At 43.9% G+C, this 18,396-nt stretch overlaps 1 protein-coding gene across 2 annotated transcripts in view; it reads right to left on the reverse strand.

Moving 5' to 3' along the window:
- The window catches only part of LNX1 (ligand of numb-protein X 1, E3 ubiquitin protein ligase), a 68,328-nt gene that overhangs the window by 13,634 nt on the left and 36,298 nt on the right, over window positions 1-18,396 (reverse strand). For both annotated transcript variants that reach the window (XM_010574511.1, XM_010574512.1), the window contains exons 4-6: window positions 11,197-11,399; window positions 8,080-8,451; window positions 2,873-3,010 (exon numbers count right to left, since the gene is read on the reverse strand). In XM_010574511.1, the coding sequence (XP_010572813.1) occupies window positions 2,873-3,010; window positions 8,080-8,451; window positions 11,197-11,399 (713 nt within the window). The remainder of the gene's footprint in view (window positions 1-2,872; window positions 3,011-8,079; window positions 8,452-11,196; window positions 11,400-18,396) is intronic.

Consider the following 18,396-nt stretch of genomic DNA (forward strand, 5'->3'; position numbering starts at 1 on the left):
AGCTTGGGCTGTGCCTCCCCTATCTCCGTACGCAGGAAAACAGCTCGGTGAGAGCCTGTGCAGGAACAATCTCCTGGCACACCAGACACCCGGCATCACTGCCGCCAGAGAAGGACGTGGTCACTACAGACTGTCCTCCTCTTTCTCCAGTGCCTTGTTGGCTGCGTGGCTGATTGCCATTGGCATGGGCCTGAAAGAGAGCCGCCTCCGCGCGCTTTCCAGATGGAGGCAGCCTGTCATGAGGGCAACAGCTTGGCCAAAAGCGGTTCCTGAGCCATCGTGCGAGCAAGGCGGCTGCTGGAAGCTAGAGTTTATTCTTGGTGCTGAATACAGCCAAGGCTTGAGAGCAGATTTCAGCCCACGTTTACATACATGCTCTACAGTGAGAGCTGCTTCCCTCAAAGAGCATTCCTGACCTGCTAATATCACCTCCTACAGTAAGCTCAGGGGACAAAACACACCTTAAAATTAATCAGAATTCAAGTCAGTTAGCAATCTATCAATCGCACATAATAAAGCAATCGCACTGATGGCGGCAGGTAACAGACTCATCAAACCATGCACACACAGGAAAATCCCTTGACAGTAAAGTCCAGCCAACAAGCATTGCCTTGGTTTTGAGCAGGAGTGTGCACTGCGTTAGGACACCCTACAGGCCCTACGCTTGCAAGCATTACTCCTGTACTAATGTCTATTTAAAAGCAAATAACATTTTAAGTCTGCCAAAGCCTAGAATTTAAAGATCTTGAATTGCAAAGGCTGTTCAGTTAAACCTTCAGCAAAAAAGCATGAGAAATTCAAACTGACACACTCATATCCTATAAAAGGGCAAGTAACACTCCAGTAATGATTTTATCAGACCAAAAGCCCACAATGTCTGAAGCTCGTCGTGTCCACTGGCCATACTGGTCTCCTGATCTATTGCCAGAGCATTTCTCTGATATAAGCCTTCCACTGCACACACACAAAGCTAAAGGGAGCTATGAACAGCTCCGAAGTTTCTTTTTTTGGCTGTGATCTTCCCTGGAAAGTGCCCAAATGGTGGCACTGGACAGAAGCCCGCAGCAGCATGCCCACTCATGCGCTTATGTAGCACCCACCTCTTGTAGCAAACTGGAAATCCTCCTAAAAGCCGTGACCTATCCAGCAAAAGATGATTCATTAGTCTTTAAAGGACTGTTGCAAGGTCAATGTTGGCCCTTCAATCTCACAGCTACCCAAAATGGTGTTGAATTTACCAAGAATTGCTATCTAACACCTCTCGGTACAGGAAGAGAAAATGAAGATCTGGGGCAGTTTATGGAAGACAAGTCATGTTCCCAAATAATCCCATGTGCGATCAATTAATCAGATCAACGTGGCAGATCTAGCAAGCGCTTGGAGCTTCACTAGAAATCATACAGTAGCAATACAAGCTAATTGCTGTCCTACACATATCTCCCCAAGGAAATCATTACTTCATTAGGAAGTAATGCCTTGCAGATGCGTGATTAGTTGGGCACTATTTACTACTGGGTAGTAGCTACCAAGCATTGACTCTGCTCACTGGTTTAACTCCTGCTGATCCAGTCTCACCTAACAAGGGCTGTGATTGTGACTTTGTGGAAAAGGAAAACTGAAAATAGATAAATAGACACTAGTATAGTTTTTACACATAAAAACACTGAATAATGTAGTTTAAAAAAAAACAACCTGCAAAAAATGGGTATCTTTAAACATTTGTAAAATGCAGAGCTAGGCTTGTCTCCTGGCTGACAGCTGTGCATCCGATCTGGCAGCTGGTTCAGTCCAAAGGTCCCTTTAAGGACACATCTGGCTCCCCATCAGGCAGGATGGATTTAAACCAGCCCTGCCTGTCCACCTCCCTGATGCACCCCTGGCATGGGTGGCCAGGGGACCAGCTCGCAAGGCTTTGCATAAATGGTGACACTCAGAGCGATTCATGTAAATTAGCCAGGCATGTGGCTTTAAATTTAGTGAAATAAACAAATTCAGCTCCTGCAAGGACATACCTTGTTGTGTTTATAGTGCAAAGAGTAGCATCGAGTAAACTCAGAAAAGGTACTTTCAAAGCTCTTGCTGCATTGGTTTCTGCTTTAAAACCTCATATATTTGACCATGAGAGTCTCCCTGCCTTATGCAGAGAGCATATTGCAGGTCTAAATGCACTAAACACATGATGTAACCGGGTACAGAGGAGCGGTTGGAGGGACAGTTTGGGAACCAGAGCCATACTTGGGCGAGAAGGTTGCTCTGTGCCGCATGGCTCTGGGTTGGGTCCAGCTGTGCTGCCACAGCCGAACCAACACGTTTTGGGTCCAGCGCTCCACAGAAAGACGGCATGCTTGCAGCGGCCACCAGGACTGCAGCCACTGCCTGCCGCCGAACTGCCAGCTGGGTCAGAGCATGGGTGTCTTAAGAAATGAGCAACAGACTAATAATTACTGTAATTTTCAAGCAGCTTATGGGAATCTCTCAGGCCAGCATATGAAAGCTTTTTGCTTGAAGACTTTGCTCCAGATGGAGAAACTTCAGATAAGCCTCTTATTTTCATTGGAGCGCATTGCCCCATGCTGGCTCGCACCGCCGGCCAGGTCGGTGCCCACGGCCAGGATGCTGTGTGCACATCAGGGCCCTGCCCCACCACTGCCCTTTACCTTCTCCTTCCCTCCCCACCCCAGCCAGAGTCAGGGCAGGAGCAGTGTATCAAAAATGAGGAGCACAGCTTCTACGTTTCCATTGCAAAAGAAGGCATGCTTCTTCTGGTGACAGAAACCAGATATAACACCCCAAGACACTAAAATGCTAGCTGCCCTCCCAGCCCCCTGTCCAACGGATGGCAGAGAAACCACGCGAGCGCTCGTGCCCTCACCTTGCCGGGGTTGTTTCTTTCGGTGGGACAGGGCTGGGGGCTGCCGCGGCCGTAACTCCAGCCCGTCTCCTGCAAGAGGTCGGGGGTCTGCTGCCTGGTCTGCCGCGACACGACGAAGTGAACCTGCTTCTCGCTGGCCTGTGGGAGGAGGTACAGAGTGAATCCCACAGCCCCGGTGCAATAAACCCCTGCACTTTAGCCCCAGAGGATTCGCGAAATGTGGGTCCCACTTAGCGGGAAATCCAAACCACACTTAACGCGGTCACAATGACGTAAAGCAGTAGCATCACTTCAGGTCAATAAAGTTCATAAAAATTTACTGCCAGCTACTTAATACTTCTTTTGAAAATTTGGTGTTAACTCTGAAAACCCCTTCCTATCTGCCCCAAATGTGGCTGGAAGCAGTGATCCACCACAGTGAGTGCCACTCAGCCCTCGCAGACATCTGCGTACACCACCACAGAGCAGCAACTTGCCTGCCACAGGAGAGAGACAGACATCCAGAGCTGCTGCTGCCAGACGGGAACTCTGAAAAAGGTGCAATTAACCCTGTAACGAGGGATGTGCTCAAGCCTTGGCTGATGAAAGTGGGGAATAAATGATGTAACTGAGTCCACCTGCATGCAGTGAGCATGACAAATGTAAGGCAGCTTAAAGAAAGGGATGTGCAACCATTTTGAGAAGTAAAATCCTACTGCACAAGAGCACAAAGAAAGAGGGAGGGCACAAGCAAGCACACAGAATAATGGAGTTTAGGATGGGAAACTAGCCCAAACTCTCACTCTAGGAACAGGAGCTGCAAAAACAATTAACCCAAAATAAGCTCAAAATGCTTCTGGGCCTTTTTTGCACAACGCAGTCATAATACTTACATGCCTGAGAGATGCTGCAAAGCTTCTACTGAGTTATGTTTGCTCGTTATTTTTAAGGTGTTCTGTGTGTGCCTGATATTACTGTTATTAATTCTGTGTACAGGTGAATTTTTCTGCCTTATTGAATCAGCACGGTTTCCCTAGAAGCAAATGGCTTCATTCTTCCCTCAGTGAGGCTCATATGAATCTGTTCCAGACAACAGTGATGTAAAGATAGAGCTGAGAGGGAGTGGGGTTTAGCTGGGTAAATCATAGATGTCTGCCGTAAGGGCAAACCAACATACTGAACTGAAGTATAGCAATAGCCTCAGTGCTATAGAAGCATACGCAGAAGATAAAAAAAATTAATCCTCTAATCTCCTTCTCTCCAGGCTAAAGACCCTGGTGTTGTGGCAGGCAGGACAGGCTCTTAAGGACCAGTCTCCAGAGGGACTCCTGCCTGCTTGCTCGCAGGTTATTACCGAGCAACTGCTCAGAATCAAACGTGGAGCCCCCCCGGCAAGCATGTCTGGAGGTCTGATCCCCCTGGGGCTGCAGCAGCAATGCTTGTTGGTACCGCAGCCCTGGGGGCATCAGACCTCCAGAATCGCTTGCTGGCATGCTGACGTGCCCTGCTCGCTGGGGAGAAGCTCCAAGGAAAGCTGGCGTTGAACAAGCAGCTGGAAACCAAACCCAGATCCAGTTGCGCTATTGAAATCAAATCTCCTGCAGACAATTAACAGAAGTCAGAGGAAGCCCCTGGGATTTTTGTTTTTATAGTTCGGTTTGTCTTTTCTGGAACTGAATTCAATAGTAGTAGCTGAGAGTTAAAAAATGCTTTTCAAAAATGTCACTATAGTTAAAAAAAAAAGCAACCTACCTCTCCTAAACCTCCAACTTCAAGCCTGAAATCTGCATGTTGAGGCTGTGCTATTTCCAAGGAAGGTGATCTCTCAGTAAAAAAATGTGCACTTCTTCGTTACTGCCCCAATATCTTTGGGGATGCTAGTTTTTTCACCAGCAACTCAAATCTCCACAGCTTCATAATACATCATTTGGTACATACACACATATTTCAAAATACCTTTCTAGGTATTTTCACCAGGTGTGTTTCTATGGAATATTAATTCCTGGGCTCTGGACTCAGCTGGTACCCAAAAGCAGAATGCTGTATCTTGGGAGAAAGGAAACCACCCTGGTCCCTAGTTTGTAATATGTTTGAGATGGAACTGAACAATACAAGACTAAACCTCCTAAGGGCATATGGCCCCATGAAAATCCAGTTTTCTCTAAAACAAACAACTTCAACTTAGGCAACTTCTGTTTAAAACTCATCTGCTGCCACATGGTTAGTCTCAAAGTTGGTTATTTAGAGCAAGGTTGTAAATGTGATTAATTCTTGTAGAATGACTAGCAAAAGTTCAACAAGAGTCTCTATTGCAATGTCACATTTATCTCCAGGTCAGTCAAGTTGGGTAATTTCTCAGAAGTCCAGAGTGTTTTAAAAAGTTATCCAAACAACAAGACCAGCTTTTGTATTTATGAACTTCCATATAAAAACCCATTAACATTTCTACTGATCAGAATATTAATTACTGCTTCATTCTGCTCCCTCCCTCCCTCTCACCACTTGTTTTTCCCACAATTCCTTCTCTGTTTTTTTTATGCTGAAGCAAGAATTAAAGAAACAAGGTTAGCTTTGAGACTGAATGCAAGTAATAGCTGAAACAATCTACTAGCATTAAAATTTGTGTTACAGCCAAAGCAAATCAAGCAGGGAGGCAGAGACACGGTGGCAACTTCTGAGTATCTAGTAGGCAACCGCATCTTAAAAAAAGGCAGCCGTGCTGCTCTCGGCAGAAGCTGCCCCATCTCTCGCAGGGCTGATGGAGCTCGGATGCGCTCCACATCACGACCTGCTTTCTGCCAGCGGCGGCTGTCGTGATGGAGAGGGGGTCGTGCACCCGTCGCAGCTGCTCCGAACTGTGGTGGGGGAAAGAGGGAGAGAGGAGGGCGAACATCTGGAGGCAGTAAAGTCTGGCTCAACCCGTGCAGCTCGGCTTGATGTGCTCACACGAGCGCCCACTGATCTGTTACCTTGTTCCTTTTCTTGTCTCTCCCATGGAAAACAGATGTGGAATGTCACGTTATATAGATTAAAAGTGCCACATCTGACACGAGGCCATGACTAAAGATGACGCGACAAATGGGAAGCAGCAAACTCCCAAGTGTTACGATGTGTGCACGTTCCTAATTAGCACTTACGCATTTTCTTCATTTCAGTTCTTGTGACTGAGCATATAAACAGCCAGACACCTAATCTACTGATTAACAACTCCTTCACATATGCTAATGTATAATTGCTAAAGGCCTGAAGAATCAGATTTTTCTCAATTATTCGTTATTTAGAAGTCAAAACTAATCAGATTCCACAGAAATCTGATGTTCTACCAGCTGTGCTTGGCCTAATAAACCACCACTACCTTTTGGTGAATGTTAGTCCTGTTTTTAGAGAAACCGATGGTGTATTTGAAGCTTCCACCACCATTAATTTGAAGACCTCAATGTACTGTGACTGACACACGCTGAGGTCTGAACAGGCAGGATACTGTTGAGAAATCAGAGGACACAGTAAAACATCCCTTCGTGTAAGAAGCAAATGCAAAACATTTGTGGCTTCAGTATAACGGTTTTTCTCTGGCATAACATGGAAACAGGAAAGGCAAGTGATAATTGATGAAAAAACATGACAAAAAAGACACAGGTTCCGGGAATTTTGCATTAGACAAATGTGATTCACAGAGCTCACATAAATGCAATGTAATCTTGGCTGTTTAGAAACCTGAGTCTCCCCTTTGATGGGCATGTTGTTTAAATTCTCAGGGACTGGTGTGCATTTCAAGCATTATTATAAATAACATCCACTCTTTGGAACCCAATAAGAGCTTTAGTTGCATTTTTAAACACTTGTGTGTGAATGGTCTCATTAGTCATTTTTTCCATTTTATCTCTAGGCTGCATGTGTTTTTTGCTTATGAAGCACTGTTGCCTTGTTTTGTAGCCATAAAGAACTGTTCCAAGAATACCAATTTTTTAGAAAGATTTTCATTCCAGACTTGTTCCCCTCAGAGAATTTAAACATCCCCTCCCCGCTGCCTTCTGCTCCCAGTTAGTGAGCTACATAAAGTAATCCAGAAAGATGCTGGACCAGAATTTCAACAACTGGCATTATGCAAGGGGATGCCGTTTTCTTTACCTATGCTATAAACTTCTCAGTAAAAGCTGGCTACAGCCAACTGTGAACCTATGCTAAAGGAGGAATCCTTTCCACAAAATGCATGGATTCGAATGCTTCTTTCAGTCTGACTCATGTTACCCTGAGTATACCTGTCAGGAAGGGGAAGCAGCCCGCCTGATTTGACGTCTTGTTATTGAGGCACATGAAATTCTGTGAATACTCTGCATGCCTCCAAATGAAATGTAAAATTGCACAAGTATAATAACTGCTATGAGTATGAGATAAAAGCAACAAAATACTCTTGGCTTTGTTTTTCACGTTGAAGTTTTCTAAAAACGTAGGCTGTAAAGAAAGAAAACAAATTAAAATGGTTCTGGAGGGGAAATTCGGCAGAAGCTGGCTGATTTTGTAGCTGAGAAAGACACAGGGGGTTTTTTCTGACAGTTTTGTGGTAAGACTGTTTAGTGCATTGCAGACGCACCCCTTTAGTTCTCCATGTGAGTCTAAATAGAGATTTATAAAAACTACAGCTACAGACAGATCCATTGTTTCCCAAACATCTGGATTTCCATGTGCTGGATTTAGGTAAGAAGTATCTACAAGATATGGAGTACCTTCAGTCATAAAACACACCCATGGAAAATCACTGAGTCTGGGAGGGTAACGTTCATCCTGAAACAGGCCGTCCATTGCCGTAGGCTGCTCTGGTTTGCTCCAGGGCTGCACCAGGGAGCACTGCAGCTCCTTCTGAGCTGGAGGAGTCAGGACCCAGCTGGACCCAGTGCTTCCAGGGTGCAGGCTGGCCTGCTTTTTGGCAGATGGCATCACGCTTTGGTGATGCACAGAATATATGGAGGCTTACCTTGATCTATACATTACAAAGCCTGATGGTAACAGGCATCACTGCAAGAGTCCATGCCCGTATTCACCCTTGTAGCCACAGTGAAACCAAGGAGCTTTTAGAGGTGTAAAATCCCATCCAAGCTTGACACATCTCCTTCCCTCCCCCAAACACACACACACATGAAGTCTGGCCCCTGCTTCGCAATGGGTGGTGAAACCACACTGCTTGGTTTTTGCAAAGTTCAGAAACCGGGGTCAAAGTGGTGGTGACAAACCTGTATCAGCTGGGCTGCGCTCTCTGGACTGCCGTACCGATGGTCATGCCCATTGATGGCCAACACCCGGTCGTTCTCTTGAAGCTGTCCATCACGGGCAGCCACGCCGCCTTCCAGCAAGTTGAAAATAAACACCCCCGGTTCATCGGCCTTGCGGACCAGCTTTATTCCCAGCTGCTCGTCCGGACTGCTTTTGTTTAGCACAACATGGAAACTGTTGTCCCTATTGCAGTGAGCATCAAGGGAAAGTCCGCTGTTTCGGCATCGGTACCTCTGCTCTCGGAGCACCGTCAGTCGGAGTACGTGGCAGGGTTGCGTCAGGAGTGATAGGGCATAGTTGTGAGGCACATTTTTGATGTCCATGCCATTTACCTGGAAGAGAGAAGCATAAATCAGCAGCAGAAAGACCATCTAATCTGAATTGGCACTGGAGAGGGCAGATCTATTTACACAGATGTCTTCATACGAAGTGACGTGTGCTACTTCAAACTGTGTCACACAGGAGGCCAAGTTTGCAATGCAGTACAGTCTTCCCCCCAAGGAAAAGACGTGCTGTACAGACACTTTCTGCCTTTTTTTTCCCACTTTCTCCCTGATAGTCTCCAGACATATATGTTATTTTTCAGCTTTATTATTGCTCTTTCCCAAGCTCCAATATCCTTTCATATATCTTACTTTTATTCCGCTAGCTTCTGATTTCATATCGCCTTGCCAGCCTTTCCTTTCACTCCCACCACTTTCCTGCTGTTTCTCTTCTTCATTATCTCCCAGCTGTTCTAGGTGCAGTAAAAAAAATGTTCCCCACTAATGAATCTCTAACTAAAATGAAGAAAAGAGCCTCAAGCAGAAGTTTAAAATCCCTGGATATTTACTAGCAATTATGCTGATATACCACACCAGAGAATCAGGCTTTTTACATTTCTCAGTGTTTTCCAGGTAAAATTTAGCTCAGATGGTGGTAAAACTGCGTAACTGCCACTTCTTTAATTTGGCAGGGGAAAAGAAAGAGAAAAAAAAGAGCTTCAAATCAATCCCGTCATGTCCGTGTGTGTAAGAGTGACTAGGCATTGCACTTTATCACTGCTAAATGAAAACCAGTTGCAAGGTTGTAAGTCGTTGCTGGCTGGAAAACCTGAATCAGACAAGTTATTTCCATGTAGTTTTACATTGCACGGGTTGAACCATTTAAATATTAAGAAACCTCTCCAAATTGCAACAGAAATGTTCCCCAGCACAGACAAAAGCTTTTGACTGGCATTTGTTTTTGCAGTGGTTGTTCCCACTGCAGTCTGATGGGAGGACTGCACCCCTAGAGACACAGCTCAACTAACTTTAAGTTGCCAGCTTGGGTACCACAAATGGAGTGAGCTGCACCAGCATGGGGCTGAAATTGCTGGGAATCCTCAGTAAATCCCTGGGCAGTCAGCCACAGCTGGGGAGAGCTGAGACGGCCCGTCTGTGCTGCAATCACAGCTTCCCACTGCAGTTTGGATGTGCCCTGCAGGAACGGTTTTGGCTCAGTGGTGCCATTAACTCTGCCACTCTGTGCCGGCACCAGGACAAAAAGCCTCCCTGAAACGCGCAACTGGGTGACACTCATCCAGCTGCTGCCTGGAACCACAATCCAGAGGCATGTTTAAACAGTGCCAGAGCAAAGTATGCCCACATCATGATCCTGAGAAATCCTTTTGGCCATGGTCTTTCAGAAGCAGAAGGCATGTCACAACCCTGGCATGCCTCAAGTGTCCTCAGCTACCGCTGGGATCAGCAAAAGCTAGGAAAGCATGGTGGCTTACAGGTGGTGCTCTGAACTTCAAAGGATGGTATCCTTAATAATTACTCACATGAAATATGTAGTAGAAGTCGTCAGTAGGGCTGAGAGAACTGTTCACTAACCCTACCAGCCAGGCACGCCAGAGTAGGCAGTAAGATGGGCATCCAGTCCCACCTGGAAGACAACCCTGACATATGCATGCTAGACCTTGCAGTCCACCCCACTTCCAGCTGCTATAGCCTTATCCAGCTAATGCCACACTGGTTAGCCTGGGTACCAGCACCAGTCTATCCATGGCAGCATGGCCTACAGTGAGAAAAGCAGCCTGCTCAAAAGTTTACCTGTAACTTGGAAAACCTATGCTGAGCTCTTTGCCATCTCTGGCCATGCTGTCACCAATATTTGAGCTAGCTGATTTAAGCTGCTTGGGGTATACCTGGGTGAGCTGCGGCTGTACCTTTGGCTTGCAATGTGAATACACCTGTGCACTCCAACTACACACCATCAAAGTGAGGAAAGTAACTGCTATTTTCTGTCCTCACTCTTTTCTTCTAAGGATTGAAACAATACAATTTAGCATCCTTTCAGAGCTCCAAGTCGCTAAGGCAGCTGAGAGTGCAGTTCCCATTCAAAAGCTATTGCTGAAGCCACTGCTCACAAGACACATGATCTTTTTTACATGATCTGGCCTAATTCTTGTTCATCTGTTATACATTTCTATAGAAACAGGAGCAGAAGTAGTAGCCAACAGCTAATGCCTTAATGCTGCTCAAGTTCGTTGTTAGAGATTTCACCTGTGGCTGCTGGTGGAACAACACTCCGAAAATAGCGCTGGTGGTGTCTCATGCTCTGCAGTGCTGAATACATCATACAGAGGAGCTAGATGCTGAAATAAATAACTTAACCCTGATCAGGCCCCTATCACCTGTCCTGGTGTAAGTGGGATGTAAGGCAATGGAAACCTCACTAACTTGAGATTTAAGCCCACAGTTCAGTAGAAACAAACTGGACAAAAAGCCCAGCCTCTGCTTTCAGAAAAAACTTTTGCACCACTGGGTCAGAAATGCCAACAGTATATTGCACTACATTGCATTTTGGATCTACCATGTTTGGGCAGAAATCAGAGAGGCCTGGTAGTGAACAGGAAAAATAAGCAAATCTGTGAGCCTCAAAACCTGTTGAAATGAATGAAATCATCACAGCATGCAAAGGAACTGCATGTCTCTGCATGCATTATTCTACCCATGCAAACAAGGAACACTGCAAATCTCATCTCATGATTGACTTACACCATCTTATTCTTTGTTGGGATACTTTTATCTTGTACCTCCACAGTACTGTACCTTTAGTATCATGTCTCCAGGCAGCAATCTTCCATCTCTGGCAATTACCCCATCTCGATAAATATGCTGTATAATAATGTGAACCAAAGGAGTCTCACTGCCTCCCACAATCCTAATGGCCAGGTTTTCCTGGGGATCGGTACGGTTGATCTTAATGCAGGTAATTTCTCCATCTGGAATCAGGTGATACAACCTGGGAAAACCTGGAAATGCACATTGTAAGGTATTTATTTGACATCACAGCTTGGCTTTGTTAAAACATGCACCCCACAACTTCAAGTACCTGCCAGTTATTCAACCTAGGTTTTATGCATGGATGTGATTTATACTGAGTGGGGAGGAAAGGATACGTATGCTTGCTGAGTGGACTTGAAGGGATCTATTTTTAATTAATACATTCCAACTTCCTTTTTTCCCCACAAAACACAGTCCTAAACCTTTGATGTAATCGGGACAGATGAAATGTACTTAAAAACAGTTACACGTACTAATATTTTAAGGGAACAAAATATATTTTTAGTCACCAGAGACCCCTCTGAACCAGGCCACGGTTCCTTGCTGGCCCTAGAGCAGATGGGCATGGACACCTCGACAAACATCCACCCCCGCTGTGGTAGGCTGCACACCCTGTCTCACTGGTAGCATCCCAGACTGCCCTGTTTTCCTCCATTTTTGGTGCCATAGGTGAGGACTGGGTGCTTGGCTTGTGACATCCAAGGAAGGGTTCTTTTACCTTCAGCTAACAGAAAGGCAGGATTTCTTGGGCAACCCAAAGCACACAGTAGTTTCCCTACCAGACCCTTCTCTTTTCATCACTCCTTGAACTCTAAGAAGTAGGAATGACTTACTGCGACGTGTCTGTATTAAAACCATGGTATGCTCAAGGTGCCTGGAGGGAAAGAACTCTGCTGGCCCTGGCAAACTGAGTGTAGGGAAGAGGGACTAATGGTGGGCAGAGATCCTTTTTGTATCCATAATGCACTAGATAAGAGTATCCTCTTCCAAACCCTACTTTTCCACTGGCATGTTTGCTTTCACAGCATGTCACTAATACTTTCTTTCCTTCTAGGTCAATTAAAAATTTTAATCCACATTCAACAGTAAGCAAAGTTGAAGTAAAAGCACCAGTGAGTTTTGTAGCACAGGTGTATCAGCCTTCAATTATTCTGAATCCCCAAAAAAGGGGAGAGAGAGCTTTTGAATTTTTTGTGTGTGGGTCCAATCCAGCACTTACATGAAAAACCTTTAAGTTGAAAAATTAAGTGCTAATATTTTTTTCAATAGCCTATTTTAGAAATGAAAGAACAGTGACTGGTACTGAATAGAGGTAAAATGTTAAATAAAAATTAACAGAGCAGTATCTGAGAGAATAAATATTTTCTACTACAGAATTAGCAGGCAACAAACCAGCAAGGCACCAGAACCTTTTGGGAAAGAGCAAGGGGAAGGAAAGAACAGGAAAAAAATATTAAGAAACACCATGTTGCATCCCTTACCACTTCTTTGATCATATGCTCTTCGGGGTGGGAAGCTGTCTTCCTCCACATCTGTAAAAAGCACCTACCAGTAGCACAGACTTCGACTTTGTGGTTTTACACAGAGTTGACAGGCAATAAAAGTCTATCTGGATAACGATACAGCCTTCATCAACCTAATATCCAAGTATTCATTTAGTTTATACTCTTGTAGTAGCAGTTTCTGTGCTAATAGGGGTTTACTCGAGTTTTGCGCACAACTTTAATGTCTCGGGAACGAAAGGTGCTTTATTTTCCCCATGCTCCTCTATTTTCTGAACATTTGCCCAGCTTGTAACTTGTTCACTGTCTCTAGCCTGAAGGGTGGATTCACTCCATCTAAATCCAGGCCTCTAAGCCAAATGCATCATTTGGTGATCTACTTGCTCTGGCTTCCTTTATAATGCATGGGCACCCAAAGGGAGCGATACCTGCTTCACTGCTAAATCACCTCTGGAGGTGCTAAACTCTCTCAACCGCTATATAAGCAGAAAGAGGCAATTAACTCTGGCATCTCAGTGGGGTGCTTAAAGTCAGACCATACAAGTACTCCTCAAAAATCACCAAAGGCCTGATCCCTGCAGCAGAATAAGCATGCACATTTTACACTCTCAGTGTGGCTATAAGGGTATTTATATGTAAAAATGCAAATGATAACCTGGATCCCCAGAGATCTTCTCTGCACAGAAATAGCATAAATAAATATCTCTGTATGTTTTGCAGGCTACCAAAGCAGTCTTATAGCAGAACTACTTCCACTTCCCATTGCATGATGATTCACTGCATGTCCTAACAAACCGTGCTTTTTGACTCAAACACTCATTCTCCCATATCTCATTCTGAAAACTTTTCTAAAGGAATTACCCAGTTACATTTCTTGACCATGGAGAACTGTGGACTGAACAAGCTATTGACACTCTCACGTTATTTCAGTCTGTAATTACCCTAGAGCAAAATCAGAGCAACATGGCAGTGAACAAGCCTCTGCACTTATATGAGACTTACGTATAACTTTATATAAGGTATAAACTTAAAGAAGTTTCTTTGCATCTTGAACAATGCTTTAACTGGTTTATTAAGTCTTGCAGTGTCACTTGGCTGACTTTCAATATGACTTTATGCAGATTCTTTTAGAGGAATTTTTACTACCTAATTTCCTTCTGAAATGTGCAGTCTACAACAAAACAAATCTTCCCAAGATATTTTTCTTGCCAGTCTGCAAGTTACTAAGTTTTCTCTTTTCATAGTTAACAGGATGTACTGCCTCACCTCCTGTCTTCATCTGATTCGTGTTCTTTATCAAATATAATTAATAAATTGCACCATGTTCTCCTCAGATGGGCCAAGCAACAAAAATAACTCCATGATCCCTTAATTTCTGCTCTCTTCATGGAAGACTTGCTTTTTGTTTTCATCCCAGACATATATATGGATGTTTGTATTACCAACATCTTGGACTGTCATAAGTGAAAGACCAATGCCTATTTTGATAAACTAACAGTAAGTCTGACAAGCTAAATATACAGAATACACAAATACATATTTTTTTCAATAAGAAAATTCATGATCTCTTTTTCACCAAACAGTCTGTATACGTTGTGTGCAGTTTGATCAAAACCTACCACACCTATTTCAAGGTGATGCCGTGTCTGGAAAGCAATGTCTTCAACTTGAATTTTTCTAATGCATATACCATACCCAGAAGAGGTGGACCCTGCTCCAGCACCTGGTTGCGTACAGTGAATGGGGCCTCAGCAGCCCAGTCTAAGGGACTCCAACTGGGATGAGGGCTTGTACCATTCACATATACACAGCCTGTTGTGAGGCTGGAACATCAGTTTGCACAGATCCCATTTTCCAGCCCTTACACTCTTAATTAGAATTCTCCATTCTCTTTGACCAGGTTTTCCAGAGCAGGAAAACCCAGGAGTATTGCATACCTTTCTTTACCATTTTATATTTCCAATCCTTAAATATCGAAGAGCTGCTGAATCTAGAAAGAAGTAAACTTTCTGTCTTGTTTTTGGTGATTCTTGCAGGTTTTCCCACAGAGTGTTGTGTTTTTGTCACCGGGGGTTGCATGGAGCATTCTGAATCTGTCAATATAATAAAATGTCATCTGCATTCAGAAAGATTGTGTGTGCTTTTTCCTCAAGCAATATTTTCCTTATATTAGTGAGCAATTTTATTGTTATTATTTTCACACATTCCATTGCAATAACAAATACCATAGGAGAGACCAGCTTTACACAGTAAACGCCACTTGTCTGGTACGATGTAGGACACCGAGCACTTGTTAGTATAGCAGCCATGAGACTGTAATACAAAATTTTAAGTATGCTTAATATTTTATCCTCACATTTTATAATACTTAATGATAGTGTTCCTTCAGTGCTCAGGTTTTGGCTGACTTCTGTGCACACCGTGCTCCTTCTGACAGTGTTGCCATCAGGATAACTTCTGCCTTCATTCCCAGTATCCAGTGTGACAAAGCACTGTGTAATGTTTGCTATGACTCTTGAGTCCAGATTAATCAAAGGTAATCATTGCAAACAAAACTTGTGTCTCAGGTTACAAGTCCTTATTTAGATCAGAAGTTCTGACTGATGTGAGGAGCCAGCCCACCCCCCCAAAAAAGGCTATCTGCAGGGAGACACACTCATGCTTCCCAGCACCTGGTCACCAGAATTTAAACAAAGCTTGTGTAACCTATTGTTGGAAAATTCTTGTGTCTGTGAGCGTCACATGCACTTGCACTAGTGTGGGACTTTGTTCTGCAACTCTTCTGTCCCAACTGATTTTCATTTATCATTTCATTCTCCCAGCAGTTTGCCATCATTTTGGTTTAATCCCTTCCATTAATTGTCCAGGGATGCTGGTCCAATGCAGGGGGCAGGTAGAAGGCAATGCCAGCTCTAATGTCTCTTCTTGCATCTGGACATTCCTCTCACCAAAAGAGTCCCAAAAGAACTAAAATGAAACTGTTGTAGAGTTGAATGTGTCTCAAAAGGGTTGTGGCTATATCTCATCAACAGCAGGCAAATTTTACCAGTCTGCAGTGGAGGAAATGCTACAGAGCCAATCTCTTTCTTCTGGAAGTTGCCTGACTCATCGTCCTACAGCAAAGTGCTTTGAACTAATTCTGTAAGATTTCCAACAGCTGTTTGGGGAAATTGGAACTGCAACTGTATCCAATCTGGGGAACAGCGTGGGATTCCTGCAGGGTGCAGCCTTCCTGAGACAGAAGTTGGGCTGCCCTGTCTTGTCCTGGGGCTGGATAAGCCCCTTTCTTTTCTGCACATAAAGAGCATTAATGCCTTAATGCTGTGAAATGGTTGATACGAAGAGCCATCTGTGTTTCACTTACCTTCTTTTTCTTCATGCACCTTTCCCCAAAACTGACGTATTGATAATATCTATTTTATATATGTCTATATATAAAATACAACAGGGCTCAGACTGAACAGTAGGAATGAGATACACCCATACAACAGGAGAGTCTGTTCTGCGGTTCTGCCAGGGCCTGCCTTGGTCTTGAGTGCTGCAAAGCAATAACAGATGGTAGAACTGCACCCACCATGAGACTAAGAATAATGAGTTTGACTTTGAACAACATTTGACATCCTCAAGCAATCATAAATTCAATTTATTTTACAATGGCTTGACTGCAAAATGGAACTGATGAACGTTTTTGAAAACCAGCAGCGTGGCTCCCTTTTACAGTAAAAATTGTATAGGGTTTTTGCAATTGCATTCCCAAATTCTTTCCTCCTAAAGCATTAGCTGGTTTATGACTTGTATTTCTAGATCAGTTTGAGTAAAGAGTATGTATATATAGTTTTTCTTGGAAGTGAATTTAAGAGGTGTGAAGCCAAACTAAGAGTACAGTGATACAAATAAGCATAGCAAAGCTGGACCACTCTTTGCTCAGAGATATTTTATCTTTTAAGTAGATTGTCAAGGTCATTTACACCAGTAGATCCAGTCAGAAGATATTACATCTTAAATGCATCAGTGCCAGAAGGATGTCCATGACACCTTCCCTCACATCTCAGAATGAAACCATCTCTTTGAAGATCTCCTAACTTCTACTTCAGACCTGGAAAGCTATTTGTAGCTGTAAGTGTTATTAATGAGATTAGTCTCAGGAGGATATCACAAGCTTGGGTGCTGCACTACAGACAAATACTTCTTTGCATGGGTTATTTACCAATGACCAAATTATTAAAAATGAGAAAACCTTAATGACTCCTTGCCCCAAACATTTTCTCATCAGTGTTTGCACTTTTCATTCATTTCTAACATTTTCTTCAGTTTGGACAATGAACAGTTCTCTGCTGGAAATGTCACCAAAACATTTAAACAGAGGAACAAAGAAAGTCTGAACCATTAAAATCCAAAATGGCCACTTATGACATTGTTTAAGCAAATCAAACCACAGGTTGCAAATGGAAACCATAAAGTAATCTTCACAGTGCAGGACTGCTACCAGCTCCAGGTATCTTATAAGATAGCATTAGACTGTAACTATTTCTCTGCTGTAAGTATAGCACAAACACATTTGCCGTTATACATCATATTTTTCAGTGTCCTTGGGTAGCAAAGGAGTTTTCCAAAACCAGTACTGCATTCAGCTTCAAGTTAAGCAGAATCATGGTTACCCGAATATTTTTTCCCCCGTATCAGGAATGATTATTTTGTCTGGCACCCTCACAGTCATATCGCAACTGAGCATTGGCCCAACAGATATATCAGATTCAGATTAAAGGCACCTACACACTCTGCAGTGGGCAAATAGTTCATTTGACATCAGTGCTGCTGATGCTGAGGGCCAATACATAGGTACACACTATGGTTTTTGTTCTCAGAGCTCCTTTGATGAAAATACGGGCAAAGCACAGATTAAACAGAGACATCTGAACTAAGACGAGGGAATTCTGAAAACTGGGGACAAATGGACTATAATACATTGAACTTTGCCAGATGATCTGACAGGTCCTTTATCAACAAGAGGTTATCAGCAAGAAAGGGTTACTTCACTCTGTGCCCACTGTGAGGCTGACACAGTCTCAGTGTTATTCTTCTCACGCACTGACTAAGCCTGGTGAGGAAAGGAGACACCAGAGAGGTGGTGAAGTGCTGTCCAATCTCCTGGAGCAATGAGGCATGGCTGAGGTGTGCTCTCAGGTGGTCCCAGACATGAACTTGTGAAACTTGGGGCGAGGCAGCAGCAGCTTTCACACCAGGTGTGGGGACCTCCAAAGCCAGGAACCACCGCCCACAGGAGCGCCTCCATTGCCAGTAGAGTGGCAATGGGGAGACAGACACGTGGGGCTGCCTTTTTCCAATGACTTTGGGCTGGACCTTTGGCAAGCACAGGGCAGGCCATACTGTAGCTATCCCTAAAGTTTGACCAGCAACTCTAACCAAAAGTGCAACCAAGTCTAACCAAGAGTCCAACTGCAGACTGCTCAGAACAGCTACGGATTTAAAAAAATAAATAAAAGAAGAAAACACACAGAATTGGAGAAGAAAACAAGCCTCCAGCTGGCAGGATGATGATAACTGCAACAGAAAGAAGTATATTCATTTCCTCCTCCAACAAGAAGAAACAGGGAGACCCTCTGAGATGCCATTATACAGAGCACCTGTTGCAAAGGACTGAGTAGAGGTCTTTGTTAAAGTT

This window comes from Haliaeetus leucocephalus, unplaced genomic scaffold (genome assembly GCF_000737465.1).
Source record: "Haliaeetus leucocephalus isolate CR32 unplaced genomic scaffold, Haliaeetus_leucocephalus-4.0 Scaffold439, whole genome shotgun sequence".
Classification (NCBI taxonomy): domain Eukaryota; kingdom Metazoa; phylum Chordata; class Aves; order Accipitriformes; family Accipitridae; genus Haliaeetus; species Haliaeetus leucocephalus.